Source organism: Rana temporaria, chromosome 3 (assembly GCF_905171775.1).
Source record: "Rana temporaria chromosome 3, aRanTem1.1, whole genome shotgun sequence".
In the NCBI taxonomy this organism is placed as follows: Eukaryota; Metazoa; Chordata; class Amphibia; order Anura; family Ranidae; genus Rana; species Rana temporaria.
This window is the reverse complement of record NC_053491.1, coordinates 188572354-188587769: the sequence shown is the minus strand read 5'-3', so window position 1 is coordinate 188587769 and position 15416 is coordinate 188572354. Positions and strand designations below refer to the sequence as shown.

Below are 15416 nucleotides of genomic sequence, written 5' to 3'. Positions count from 1 at the left end.
TATTTTGTTTGTAGGGTTAGTAATCCTTACTAGTAATCACTAATAATTTTAAATTTGCCCATAGCTGCCCTGGACATAGCCATGCCGCACCAAAAAGATCTTCAACTTACCACTAGGTAAGGGTTGCAACAGGCAGGTAGGTCTTAAAAAAAAAAGAGCACTTTGGTGGGCACAGAGAGATATCCTTTTCTGTTTTTTGTCTCCCCAGCCCGCAACGAGATGCATCCCGCAGATCCTCCCAATGGAGTCCTCACGATAGGGGCTCAAGAAGCCACAGAAGCTCTGGCCACTCTCATTCCTCAAGCCATAATTCCCATAACCATCAGAGTTCTTCCCGACATACCTCCTCCAAACCAGGGAGGGATGATTGTTGGGTATGTGGCAGAAAAGCCTTACCAGGGAAGTTGGCCTGTGGGCAATGCTTTTTGGAGGCTATGGTGGAGAAGCAAAGTCCAGCAAGCTCTATTAAAGATCTGATTAAAGTATCTATCAGAGAGTTGGCCTCGTCGCAAGACGTTGCAACTCCCCCCACAGAGCAGGGGGCAGCAGAGGCACCTACCCCACAACCTGGGGGAAGCATCTCGGAAGACGAATCAGTCACGGCTGAAGAGGATTTGTCAACCTTTGATTTTGGCTTAGTGGAACCTTTTGTGGTCGCAGTTAAGGATGCGATTCAATGGGAGGAAGATCCTGAGCCCCCATCCAAAACAAAAAAGTATTTTCCTCATTTAACAAGAAAAGTTTCAAATTTTCCTCCAATGGAAGAGATCAAAGGGGTTGATAGGAGAATGGCAGAAAGTGGACAAGAGGCCAGTGGCCTTTAATCGTTTTCAAAAATTATATCCATTAGCCGAGTCTGACGCAAAACTCTTCGACTCCATTCCACCCGTGGATGCCTCGGTCATGAGACTGGCAACAAATATGACTCTCCCTCTAGAGGACACAGTCTCTTTTAGAGATGTCCTGGACCAAAGAATTGACTCAGACCTTTAAGAAGGTGTACCAAGCAACCGGGGGAGCCTGCAAGCCAGCAGTAGCTCTGTCGTCTATCTCTAGGGCCACTAGGGTATGGTCGGATAACATTGAGACAGCCCTCAGGGCAGGCATAGACACCGAAGAGATCATTAAAGCCTTGGATGAGCTGAAGTTGGGTTCGGATTTTATGGCAGAAGCAGTCATAGATGTCTTAAGATGTTCTTCCAGAGCCATGCTGTATTCCATCACAGCCAGAAGAGCCTTACGGACCCGACTGCTTTGGGCAGCGGGTCCGTCCTCAAAGCAGTCATGGTGTTGCATCCCGTATGATGGAAAGGCTCTATTTGGCGAGAAGATGGATTCGGCAATTACCAGAGTCACAGGAGGGAAGAGCGGCCTGATTGCTTAAGATAGAAGCAGAAGGAAAAGGTTCGCTCCTAGACCAGTTGCCCAGCAAAGAGGAAGAGATTCCAGATCCTACTATGCAGGGAAGGAGTACATAAGAGGCTGGAAAGGGTCTCAAGCTTCCTTTCTCAGGCTGGGTAAGCCAAAACCCTCGACATTGGTGGGTGAAAATCAGAAATCTTTTTGACTTCCCTACCACCCAGACCGGTCCAGTGGGAGCAAGACTCAGGTTTTTCGCCCAAGTTTGGGTGGAAAATTGCACAGACCAGTGGGTGGTGTCCACCATTCTCCAGGGACACTTTTGGAAATTCAAAACCCGTCCCCTACCCTTTTCCTTTCAAACCACCAAAATCCCAGCATCCAAAGAGAAAAAGGAAGTATTATTCCAATACATTCAGATACTCCTGCAGCAGGGGGCAGTTCTACCAGTGCCAGCTTCCGAGACACACTCGGGATTCTATCCTCCAGTCTTTTTAGTCCCCAAGAAGACGGGAGGATGGAAACCCATACTGGACCTAAAGAGGCTGAACAGATACATTCGGTTAGAACACTTCAAGATGGAGTCACTAAATACGGTAATTCGATCAGTCCAACTGGGGGACTGGATGGCCTAAATAGACCTCCAAGACGCATATCTAACATCCCCATTCACAACCAGTTCCAGCATTTTTTGCGATTCAGAGTGGGAAATCTACATCTCCAGTTCCAGTGCCTCCCTTTTGGGATCTCATCAGCACCCAGAACCTTCACCAAGGTCTTAGGGGCCATCCTGGCGCCCCTCCGAGAGAGGAAGATAAGAGTACTGTACTATCTGGATGATGTACTGATCCTGTCACAACACAAGAGCACCTTAGAAGAGCATGTTCAAACAGTCCTGAAAACCTTAGCCCAGTTTGGCTGGCTGATCAACTTTTCCAAGACCCAATTGACGCCTACACAGAGGATGACTTACTTGGGGGCCTTATTCAGCACCCCAGAAAGGGCAGTTTCTCTTCCACTAGAGAAGATTCCGATCTTAATACAGAAAGTGAAGCGAGCATTGGGAACCTGCATCATGTCAGCATCAGATTGTCTAAGCCTCATAGGGTCTCTCTCGTCATGCATCCCAATGATAAAATGGGCCAGACGGCATCTGCAAGATTTCCAACTGGGGTTTCTGGCGCAATGGGAAAAAAAGCACCTCAAACAAAGAATAGTCATCACTCTTGCAATTAAGTCCAGCCTCTGGTGGTGGACAAGGCCCTCCAACCTTCTGGTGTCTCTGCCTCTTGGGCCTACCTCCTGGACCGTTCTTATGTCAGATGCAAGTCAGCTTGGTTGGGGAGCTCAGGTCCAGAACAGACTAGTACAAGGGAAGTGGCCATTCAATGCAGAAGGGATAATATCCAATGTCCTGGAGCTGAGGGCCTTTTGGATGGAAATCCTGCACTTAGCCCCACTCCTCAGAGGCAAATTCATTATACTCCAAATGGACAACAGAGCGGCAGTGGAGAACCAGGGGGGCAAATCCATTATACTCCAAATGGACAACAGAGCGGCATGTGCAGAACCAGGGGGCACACGCAGCAGGTTGCTGTCCAGGGAAGTGACCCCAATATTATCCTGGGCGGAGAAGAATCTATGCGATCTGCGGGCCTCTTATATCCCAGCCCTCGAGAACTAGTTAGCAGATCATTTCTCAAGATCTTTTGTGAACAACGACGACTGGTCACTAGACCAGGAGGTTCTCGAGGGGATATGCCAACAGGGGGGGACTCCCCAAATAGATCTTTTTGCTTCCCTACTCAACACAAAAATGCCACTGTTCTTCTCAAGACTCCCATCCCCGACATCAGCAGGAGTAGATGCCCTAGTCCAGCCTTGGATCTTCCAGTTGGGTTATGCGTTCCCTCCAATTCCCTTAATTCTGAGGTTCCTCCAGCGTCTGATGAGGGAGGATGTCAAAATCCTGGCAATCATCCCACATTGGCCAAAAAGGCCATGGCTTCCACTCTTAGTCAGCTTGTCACTATGCAGCCCGCTACCTCTGCCACACAAGAGCAACCTATTATTTCAGGGTGACTTCCTTCACCCATATCCAGAAATTCTAGACTTGAGGGCCTGGAGATTGAGCGGAAAAGGCTGGGCGACTTAAGTTGTTCGCGAGAAGTTATTCAAACTCTACTACAAGCAAGGAAGTCATCTACGAATGCCACCTATTACAGGGTATGGGAAAAATTTGTGGACTTGGCAGAATCCAACCATTTTGATCTACTAAAACCTGGAGTCCATAATGTTCTTCCTTTCCTTCAGTCCGGCCTAGACGTAGGTTTAGGTCACAGCACCTTAAAGGTCCAGGTTTTGGCCATCTCAGCGCTGACACACACACTGGACACTGAACCCTCTGGTAGATCAGTTCCTAAAGGCAGTTTTGAGGCTACGTCCTCCAAGGAAGACTCTTTACCCCAAATGGGATCTGACAGTTGTGCTAGAGGCTCTAGCTCGTCCCCCTTTCGCTCCTACAGAGGAATGTTCATTAGAGGATATAACTGGGAAGACAGCCTTTTTGATCGCTATCACATCGGCTCAGGCTCTAGGGGCTCAGGAGCCCTACATCACCTTTTTTCCGGACAGAGTGGTCCTGCAACCCATCCACCAGTTCATCCCAAAGGTGCCTTCAGCTTATCACCTCAATCAGGAATGTGGAAAATCAAGCCTCCTCGAACTTACACAAGCTAGATATAGCCATATCCTTGAAATATTACCTAAATCTGACCTGTGAGTTCCCAAAAAGACCGACGTCTTTTTGTCATTCCCAGAGGCGCAAGGAAAGGAAGGGCAGCCTCCAAGACAACAGTAGCAAGCTGGATTGTGAAGCTAATCCAGAAAGCATATCGGGCTAGTGGTCTTTCAATCCCAAATGCGGTGAATGCTCACTCTACACGAGGGATTGCCTCTTCTTGGGCAGCTTTTACTTGGGTCTCCCCGGAGACCCAAGTATTTGCAGGGCGGTGAGTTGGTCATCCTTCAACACCTTCATGTCACACTGTAGCCTAGATCCGGCAGCACTTACCTCCCAATATTTTGGGAGGAGGACGCTAGAGTTTTCCGCTCTGTACTCATTAAAAATAATTATTATGCAGTACCCTCCCTGTAAGCGAGTTATTTGACCATCGGTATGCTGCCAAGGAGGCACCAGGAAAACGGAAAATTGAATACTTACCTTTCCGTAATTTTCCTTTCCTGGTGCCTACTCATGGCAGCATACACCCTCCCTTTCTTGAATCATTCCATAGGGTCTGTAGTCTAGTTACAAAGAATGCCTGAATGGGGGAGAAACTCCTTTTTATTAGAGAGTTAAGTGGTCCTGTGGGTCAGTCGGGGGCGGAGCCAGTACCATTGGTTTGCTGTCATGGGTAGGCACCAGGAAAGGAAAATTATGGAAAGGTAAGTATTAAATTTTCCGTTTTAATTGTAACACTCTCTTTACTCTGTCTATACATTTGCTGAGGCGAGAGAGGCATTTCATTTTTTTACACTTTCTTCTTCAGACAGACATTACCTGGGAAGCTTTCTGTGATGCCTAAATGGGAACATGAAATGGGAATCTATTTTTCTACCTGTGACTATGCCCTTTGGTGGCTCAAGAGAGTTTCTCAATACCTGAATCACTGGGAAACAATTCAAAAACGAGTATATAATACTCTACACCCCAAATACGTTCCTACTGTTTTTCTGTTTATTAATACCCTATGTGCTGGAGAAATTGTGGTGAGAAAAAAAATGCAGAGGTGACATTGGTTACATTCAAATACCACCAAAAGAAAGCTCTATTTGTGGGGAAAAAATTATAAACATTTCATTTGGGTACAGTGTTGGCCGTGCAATTGCCATTCAAAGTGTTACAACGCTGAAAGCTGAAAAATGGCTTGGGAAGGAAGGGGGTGAAAGTGCCCTGTATTGAAGTGGTTAAAAAAAATATTTGCTCAGATACACAGAACACAAATTAAAAAAAAAGACTTGGCTTGTTAACATACTGATAATTGTAACACTCTTGTATTTTTACATTGAATATTTTACATAACATATACAGTTTTGCTCACAGAATTTATGATTTCTTGGCCATTTTTTGAGAATATGAATCTTAAGACACAAACTTTTCTTTCACTCATGATTAGTGTTTGGCTGATTATCAATCAACTGTGTGTATTGTTTTTAAATCATAACAGAAACTAGTCAAATGAGCCAGATCAAAAGTTTACATACTCCAGTTCTTAATACCATGTATTGCCCTCTTTAATATCAATGACAGCTTGAAGTCTATTGTGGTATTTGTGGATGAGGCTATTTATCGTAGATGGTAAAGCGGTCCACTCCTCCTGGCAAAAAGCCCCCAGTTCCTGTAAATTCTTGGGCTGTCTTGCATGAACTCCACGTTTGAGAACTCCCCAGAGTGGCTCAATGATATTGAGCTCAAGAGACTGAGATGGCCACTCCAGAACCTTCACTTTATTCTGCTGTAGCCAATGACAGGTTGACTTGGCCTTGTGTTTTGGATCATTGCCATGTTGGAATGTCCAAGTACACCCCATGCACAGCTTCCTGGCTGATGAATGCAAATGTTTCTCCAATATTTTTTGATAACATACTGCATTCATCTTGCCATAAATTTTTACCAAATTATTGTGCTTTTGTAGCTCACACATCCCCAAAAAGTCAGTGATAAACCTCCGTGTTTTCAGAGAGTCCTGTATTTCACCTGAAGTTATTTGTGGGTTTTTCTTTGCATCCCAAACAATTTTCCTGGCAGTTGTGGCTGAAATTTTAGTTGGTCTAGCTGACAGTGGTTTGGTTTCAACAGAACCCCTAATATTCCACTTCTTGATTAGAGTTTGAACACTGCTGATTGGCATTCTCAATTCCTTTGATATCTTTTTATATCCCTTTTCTGTTTTATACCATTCAACTACCTTTTCCCGCAGACCCTTTGACAATTATTTTGTTTTCCACATGACTCAGAATCCAGAAACGTCAGTGCAGCACTGCATGAAAGACGCAAGGCTGTCAGGAGTCCAGAAACTCATTGACCTTTTATACACACACACACACACACACACACACTAATTACATCAAACAGATCACAGGTGAGGATGGTAACCTTTAAATAGCCATTCAAACCCCTTTGTGTCATTTGTAGGTATGTTATCAGACCAAAATCACCAGGTTATGTAAACTTTTGATCAGGGTCATTTGGGTAGTTTCTGTTGTGATTATGATTTAAAAAGAGTAAACACAGTTGATTAATATCAAATGGCTACAGTCAAACACTAACCATGAGTGAAAAAAAAGTTTTTGTGTTATCATTCATATTCTCTGAAAAAGGCCAACGAATCATAAATTCTGCCAGGATATGTAAACTTTTGAGCACAACTGTATAATGTACACACTGGTCCTCCCAATTCCTTAGTGCCTTAGCTCTGAGTTACATTATATGGCTTTTATAATTGTATGATTTGATGTTTAACTATGAGACCTCCCTACCCCTCTAATTCTTATTTCATTTCCGATACCTTCTTTCCCACTATTCATTCCTAGTTATACCCTCTTGTTCCCTTCTCTTTCTTTCTTCGTCTTTCCATTTCCTCACTCTTGTTTCAGGGCTCAGCCTTTACACATCTTTCATGACTGTGGCCTCCCAATTATATTATATATATTTGGTACAAAACAGTTTCTGGTTAGTGCTCATGACTTGTGTGTTAATTTGTACTATTTGTGCCCTTTACTGCTACAGTTTGTACTGTCCTTGTCAAAATGTAATAAAGGTTGATAGTCTAAAAGCCACCATATCTGCAGTGGAAAATAGTTTTTTGTAAGTCACTACCCTCAAATCGTATTGGCAGATATTTAAAAAAAAAATAGAGTGCTTCAATAACTACATTATTATATTATTTAGGATGTATCATATTTGTTTCTTTCTATGTGCAATTCATGGGAATGTAAACGTTCCATATGCTAAATCAACTGTATTCTAGTTCTTTAACACATTTATATGGCATTACATTTATTATGTGCCCTAGTTTTTTTTAGATTGACTTTTGTTGCAGTTCTTCATTTTTGCAGTTATGCAGAAGTACAGTATTTGAATGAAAGAAAGCCCTGGAACCTAAAATTTGTATTTTTGTTTGTTCTAGATTTATTAGCTGTGCCTAAACATCCCTATGCTGCTATGGAAAACTGGGGATTAAGCGTATTTGTGGAGCAACGAATTCTGCTTGATCAAAGTATCTCTTCAATTTCCTATTTACTTGATGTCACCATGGTCATTGTGCATGAAATTTGCCATCAGGTAGGTAATGTGAAATGATGATGTACAGTAAACATTTGGACTTTAAAGTATTTTTCTGTAGACAAAATCAATTACATTTAGTGAAATTACTATTACAAAATAATTTTTAATGGATCATAAAATGGTAATTAAATCTATCTACTCTTCCTCGACACACATAATATAAAGTGAACATTTTGTGCTATCTGTAAATAATTGATTTTTAGAAAAAAGCAATAGATGCAGTTTTCTTTTTATATGTGCATAAGCACCTATAGCAGTAATTATAAACCCAAATCAAGCACATCTATGGTCTATACAAATATGCCCATTTGATAAAAACTACTCAAATTATCCGCTCTACACAATTTAATGATAATTCATAAAAAAGTGTACAAAAAGTCCAAATAAAGTATCTTAGTAAAACTGCATGTCTCCTATATAACTACATGTTCAAACCCCTATAGTGCAAAAAGCAAATTGTAACAAAAAGTTCCAAATAGAGTTTCTCTGTGAACAAACAATGTGTCTTCTGTATACTCAAATTATCAAACCACTGCATTGCAGAGAACACTCCAAACTTAGTTCTGTGCTACAACCAAGGCCTACAAAACTCCCCAGAGGTTATTGACATATTAGAAATTAAGGTCTACGGCACTTGAATTGTTATCCATATCTTGCAGTACTCATGTCTCTACAGTTCACCCGCTGGCTTTGTGAACAAATAAAAAGCTCCCAATAGTGTAAGCATTGTTTTAAAACCTTTTTTTAACCACCAATTAACTCACATTCAATGGTGCCATACATAGCACTTACTGAAATCAGCATGTGAAAAGGAGAGATTCTTGCCACTGGTATAATATCGCTGCTGGGCATCTCACCTATGCTCTTAATGGCTCTGCATTTGCCTTCAGTTTTCTTCACAGGTGATGGGTATCCTCTGCTAATGCGTGCTTAAACCCTTCCTCCCCATGCATCTCAAAACCAGAGGACTTTGTCCAGGGCATGCTGTTCCTAAACAACTTCCAATCACTCTGTATTGCCACTAGTTAACCTCTTACACAGGTAATTTAAATTTGCAGCAAGGCTACTACCCACAATTAACCTAAATAAATATCTACCTATATCACATGATCTTTGCATGCTTCCTATTGAAACCTACAATTCCTCTAATAGGTCAATTATTTGCTACAGTATGATATGTAATATAAATGAATATCATTTGCAGGTCCATAAAAACTCACTGCTTTTAGTGATAACGAATCAAGAATATAAGTCTGGGGCATGGATGCAATGGTGGAGTAAGGCTGTATTATTCTAGGGCTCTGCACAAACCACTGCCTGCACTTTGCTTTAGATCCAATACATTTCCCGAAACCAATTCCTATCTCATGTCTGTAGAGTTGAATGGTTGGCCCTCATAAAGCCTTTTGGTATCTGCCAATTTGTACCTATTTTAGCCAGCACTAGAGATGGGCTTGACTACAGGACCAGATAAGGTACTCTCCCAATGTTGAAGGCATGTGGCCTTGTATTTTTCAGGAAGGTGAACATTCAGTTGCCTCTCCCTTTCCTGGCCTACCAGGCTGCATGCTTGAACTAAGAATCTGGTTATGCATTTTGGCTTTGCAATGGTGGAATAAGGGAGTATTCTTCTGGGGCTTTTCACAAACCACTGCCTGCACTGTTCTTTAGATCTGGTCCAGTTCCCGACACCAACTGCTATCTCATGTCTGTAAAGTGGAGTGGTTGGCACTCACACAGCCTTTTGGCATTTGCCACAATTTCTACCTATTTTAGCCGGCACTAAAGATGAGCTTGACCACAGGTTCAGCCAAGGTACCCTCCCAATGCTGATGTGGCCTGGTATGGTTCAGGAAGGAGATCATTCAGTCACCTTTCCATTTCCTGGCCTACCAGGCTGCATGCTTGAATTAAGAATCTGGTTTTGCATTTTTGGGACATATGTCCACTTAAAGCCCATAGCAGAACTAAAGGAATATGCATTATTTTTTGGGGGGGGGGGGGGGAGACATCATTTTTTGGGGGAATTTTTTGTTTAAAGTTGTATAGCAATAATGACATTAATTAGAGGTAGAGAAATAAAAGCTCAATGCCTGTAAAAGCAGCTTTTTTTTTTTTTTTTTTTTTTGAGCTGCAGTGTGCATGAGCCCGTAAAGAAAAAAAGGTAATTTCACTTGTGGTAATTGACTTTTCCCTAGTGATCCCTTATTTATTTTTTGTAAAAAGTTGCATGAGGACTTCCCTAAACGCATACCAAACACCTAAGACAGCAGGATGTAAAATTACTTTTTTTTTCTCTTAATGCCGTGTACACACGCTCAGAATTCACAACAACAAATGTTCGATGGGAGCTTGTTGTCGTAAATTCCAACCGTGTGTAGGCTCCATCGGACATTTTCTGTGGGAATTTCCGATAACAAAAATTTGAGAGCTGGTTCTCAAATTTTCCAACAAAAGGGAGCTGCGGTGGCTCAACGCGATTGGCACTGTGCTGACAAGCCATTCACCTCTGCAGCTAGAGGTTCGGATCCCGGTCTCGGCTTCATGTGAATTGAGTTTGGTGGTCTCAGCCCGGCTCCCGGTGGGTGTGCTATGCAAGGTAAGCCTGTGCTTAGTACGCCCACCCCCCTCCCACAAAAACCACCACACCTACACACGCACTCTAAATTGGGTTAACACACGCACTTTGACCACGCGGTCTCTAAAAGAGAGGCGAAGGACTAATGGGGCTGGTTGAGCGGGCTAATCCTCTCACTCCCTTATAGGGAGTCCCTCTGCCCCGTTGGGCTTCAAAGCGGAGCAGGTAGGGTGGGCTGTGTGGGAGGACCCCCTCACACACCCGCCATTGCCACCCGGGGCATGGAGAAAGATGGCAGATTGCCTCTGGGGGAGGCCTGCCTACTCCCAACTCCTGCAGTCCGGCTCCTCTCTCGAGTACACGCACAAAATACACTTTATAACAAAAAAAAAAAAAAAATTTCCAACAACAAAATCTGTTCTCGTAAATTCCGATTGTGTGTGGACAATTTTGACGCACACAATTCCAGGCATGCTCTGAATCAAGTACGAGACGGAAGCGCTCAGTCTGGTAAAATTAGCATTCCTAATGGAGATAGCACATTCGTCACGCTGTAATGGACTAAAAAGCATGAGGCTGAAAAGCGCAAATTGTCTCTCACCAAACTTCTAACACCACTGCTATTGAACTTCCCTTTAATAGCGCTGTTGTTCGTGTTGTACGTGAAAACGTTCTTGGCATTCGGAATTTCCGACAACATTTGTACGACCGTGTGTATGCAAGACAAGTTTGAGCCAACATCCGTCCACGGTTTTGTTGTCAGAATGTCCAATCGTCTGTATGCAGCATTAGTGTAATTTTTGCTTCAGTAACTTCTACACACCATAAAAATCTGCCCCTGTACAGGCATGATTATAGCACCCCCTAGACATGTTATTTAAAGTAATTGTACAGTTCTATTGTTCCTATTTAGGATTTGTATAAATGTTGCTCCACGCTGAATAGTGTTTTTATATTTTATTTCCATTGGTACATGCCCCCCAGAGTAGGGCTTAGTAAGCCATATCCCCTTTTTTGACAATTCCTTGCCTATTAGCCTTGAAAATAGCTCAAATTGATATTAAAGTTTTGACTCTCATTGACTTCAATAAAGTTGCTCAGGGAACCTGTCCCTAATCTGAACCTAGACGTTCAATTCATCACTAGTGAGCACAGATCCCAGTTGGTGCCACGCTCCTGTTTTAACATAGTACCGTCAGGGTATCACACTGTCAGCCCATTCACTCATGCGGGACCTGCAGATAACAACAACCAATATGGAAGTTCCTGCCAACTACCCTTATGATAAATATTTGAGTGTCTGGTACTTTGACAACACACAGGTACCCTCAGACACCCCTTTGGCAGTCACATTGAACAGGAGATGGAAGAGAGCTTCAGAGCAATCTTGCAATTCAGACCAACAAAACAGAACTTAGCTGCCAAGCTAGAACCCTTGGAGACAGCTCTTAAAAGGAATATTGCATACTACATTCTGACTTTTCTGGAATCGGAACCTGCCAGATACCTTTGTTGTGGAGTCACCAAGATATTGAATACCTATCCACACCAGCCAGATATAATGGCTATAGAACCCTTGGCCCTCCACAAACCAATGCATTTAGTCTGAGCATTAATTATTAGAAAATAATCTGTGCCACAAGAGCTATATATAAATGGGGCCATCCATTAATTACCAATAAAAATTGTTCAGTTTTCCACTTACACCAACTCCTGGAAGTTTTCCAATTTATGGAGATGGAACCAGCCTCAATGACAGACTGTGTCTTTAATCCCCAACCATCTCCGCTGTCACAAGGATCCTGACACAAACTCCATCAATACCTGGACAGGCAATTAGAAGACTCACCAACACCACTGCAGAGAGACTTCTGATGCAACTTGAGTCCATAACATCTGTGTCTGTTTTCTTTCTCTTAAGAGGAATATTTTGACTAGCCATTACTCTTTTCCTTGACACTGCTACACCCCATGACCAGCTCCTCTATTGGACACTTTCAGCTTACTGTCAGGGATATGCTATGGTACACATCCAATACCTTCTCACTCAACAAGCACTCTTGCAATTCCACTTCTCTCCTATTTTTAGGACCTACCTGTTAAGTTGTGATACCTAACCTTTCACCATGAAGCCCCCTTCTGTATGACTGAATAGTTGCAAGGGTCACTGTAACCTGTTGTTAGGATGGAATTCACCTGCTGATGGCACTATGCTGTTCTGGGCGGTTTGTTGAAGTTCCAGTGTCCACCAGCAGGTGTCTCCCAGGAGCCAGCAGGCTGTACTAATCGGTCACATTAGTGTTCAGCTGCCGGGGGGGGGGGGGTACTTAAGGCTGCTCCTCCCTTCCCCCGGTGCCTCACAATTTTTGTCCCTGCCTTGTTGCCTGATGTATAAGAAATAGTGCAGCACAATATAAATACAATTAAACTGAAGTGCAAAACACAGTTGTTATACCAATAACAAATTAATCATGAATGGTGCATGAATAATGCAAAAAAACAGTCCAAAAAGTGAAATATACCAAAGGAATAGGGTGACAACCACTCGGAATCTTCACCTGTGACTTTAACTTTAAATAAGTGATCCCTCCACCGTTAAGAATGGCTACTCTCACGTTAAGGTATGGACCCCTGTTTTACCAGGCAGTCATACCAGCAGAAATCGATAGACAGATTGGTGCAATATGTGGATAGCAAACTTCTTAGGCTCGGCAGCATTGAGATCGAGGATAAGAGAAAAAACAGATCTAAGTGCTCTCTGCTTTAAAAACGGCTTAGGTTTATTAAAAAGGCATTAACAGGCTACTCACATTAGCCCAAAAGGCAAAACGGCAGAAAGGAAATACACACAACATGTGGCTTCTCAGTGATGGCAGCAAGCGACTTCAGGCTCCTTCCCCCATACGCGTTACATAGTAGCAACTTCCTCAGCGGGGCAGGGCCTTGTACATCACTAGCCTGACTTAGTGTAGTCTGTGGTCGTCTGAGGAGAACTCACAGAGACTATGTAATTACGCCGACAAAAATGTTTGGTGAGATCGACGCAAACAACTTTAATGTTCACGAAAAGTGATTTAGACACAAACGACGGTTCTCTAAATCCCGAGACAAACCAATAAATATTATCAATACAAACATAGGGATCATCAGTATTTCTACTAAATAATCCAAAATTTGCATATGTTAATAAAAAAACTTACTCTTGAGAGGTAATGAATATCGCCATCTTGTGGGCAAATTCAGAAATTACCACCCAAAACAATTACTGATTCACTTGATGCCATCTCTGGAAAAACAATACAACAATATTTTATAAAAAATTGTATATTTAACATATAACACTAAATATCACAACCTGTAAAACTATTAAAATATAAATACATATAATAAGTACAATAATATTAATATGTATATTAAATACAATTAGAAAAAAAATATATATTTGTTAGAGAAATCCTGAGAATTACTAAAACTATTTATCTGAAATAAAACAATTAAGATCGAACTTGACATTCAGTCCTTCAGGGGCAAGAACTTTAGCCTCTACGATCCAGTAGGATTCTCTTTGGCTAATATGTCTCATGTAATTACCCCCCCGCCAATGTCAATCTACTCTTTCTATACCTCAGAACTCCAGACATTTCGGGTCTTTATTGTGACACTGTCTGAAATGTCTAGAGACACTGTGGTTACGAAAACCCTGCTTGATATTATTTACGTGTTCACCCAGTCTGACTCCTAAAGACGTGAGGTGCGGCCTATATACTGGAGTCCACAATCGCACTCCAGCATATAGACCACACCCACCGTATTGCAAATCATCGATATAGCATTTGTATCATTTTTAACTGCTGTGGAGGGTCACCATATATGCTCTCTTCTTCCCATAAGGACATAAATAAGTTGGCGACGCTGGGGGAAAATGTCCCCATTGCGACGCCCATTACTTGCAAATAAAAATCTCGATTATACCAAAAATAATTTTTGGTCAGACAAAATTCCAGAAATTGAAGAAGGAATTTTTTGTGTTTGGCTGTAATCAAAGCCCATTTTACTGCCGCAATTGCATCAGCATGACTAATTATTGTGTATAGAGAGCTAACGTCGGCAGTAATGAGCAAACTATTGGGCCTGCAAGGAATGGTTTCTAATATTTGAATAAACTGTTTTGTATCTCTCAAAAATTATTTGGTCCTAGAAACAGAGGCCCGGATTCAGAAAGGAGTTATGTCGGCGTATCTCCAGATACGCCGTCGTAACTCCGAATGCGGGCCGTCGGATCTCGGCGCCTGATTCATAGAATCAGATACGCCTCAATGTTGCCTAGATACGAGCGGCGTAAGTCTCCTAAATTTGCATATGTTAATAAAAAACCTTACTCTTAAGAGGTAATGAATATCGCCATCTTGTGGGCAAATTCAGAAATTAAAAAAATTTCATTTACGTGGGGTCACCATTCATTAACATACAACACGCCCACTGCCTGGATAATTTGTATTATGCGTGCTTACGCCGGACCACATATGCTACGCTGCCGTAACTTAGGGCGCAGGTTCTTTCTGAATACAGAACCTGCCTCACTAAGTTACGGCGGCGTAGCGTATCTGAGATACGCTACGCCCCCACAAAGTTACACCGGGCTTTCAGAATCCGGGCCAATAGGTTTAAGAAAGAAATCAATATATTGACCTAGTCTAGATGATACAGACTCAATGTCATTTACTTTAGGCCGCCCAGGTGGCTGTGTGGCATTTTTATGTACTTTGGGCAAAAAGTAAATGATTGGCATTCTACACGCACTAGGGTCTAGAAAGTCTGCTTCCTTTTTGGTACGAATTTTCCATTTTGCCCCCTTTTTACCAACTTAGTGAGATCATCTTTTTATTCAAATATAGGATCACTCTTTAATAGCTTATATGTGTTTGTATCCCCCAACAGGCGGCTCATTTATTCTTTGTAAAAAAGTTTACTCATCACAACTAGCCCTCCCCCCTTATCTGAAGGACGAATAACCAAATCCTTCTTATTTTACAAGAGGAGATACCTTTTTTCACAGAAATGGGGTCTCTAACTTTCCTCACCTTCATATGGTCCAAATCATTCAGGACCATGGGCCAGATTCACGTAGAA

General features: G+C 42.3%; 1 protein-coding gene across 1 annotated transcript in view; it reads left to right on the top strand.

Annotated features, from left to right (window-relative positions):
• The window catches only part of TRHDE (thyrotropin releasing hormone degrading enzyme), a 1005415-nt gene that overhangs the window by 571722 nt on the left and 418277 nt on the right, over window positions 1–15416 (top strand). The window contains exon 4 of the mRNA XM_040343984.1: window positions 7551–7705. Within this exon, the coding sequence (XP_040199918.1) occupies window positions 7551–7705 (155 nt within the window). The remainder of the gene's footprint in view (window positions 1–7550; window positions 7706–15416) is intronic.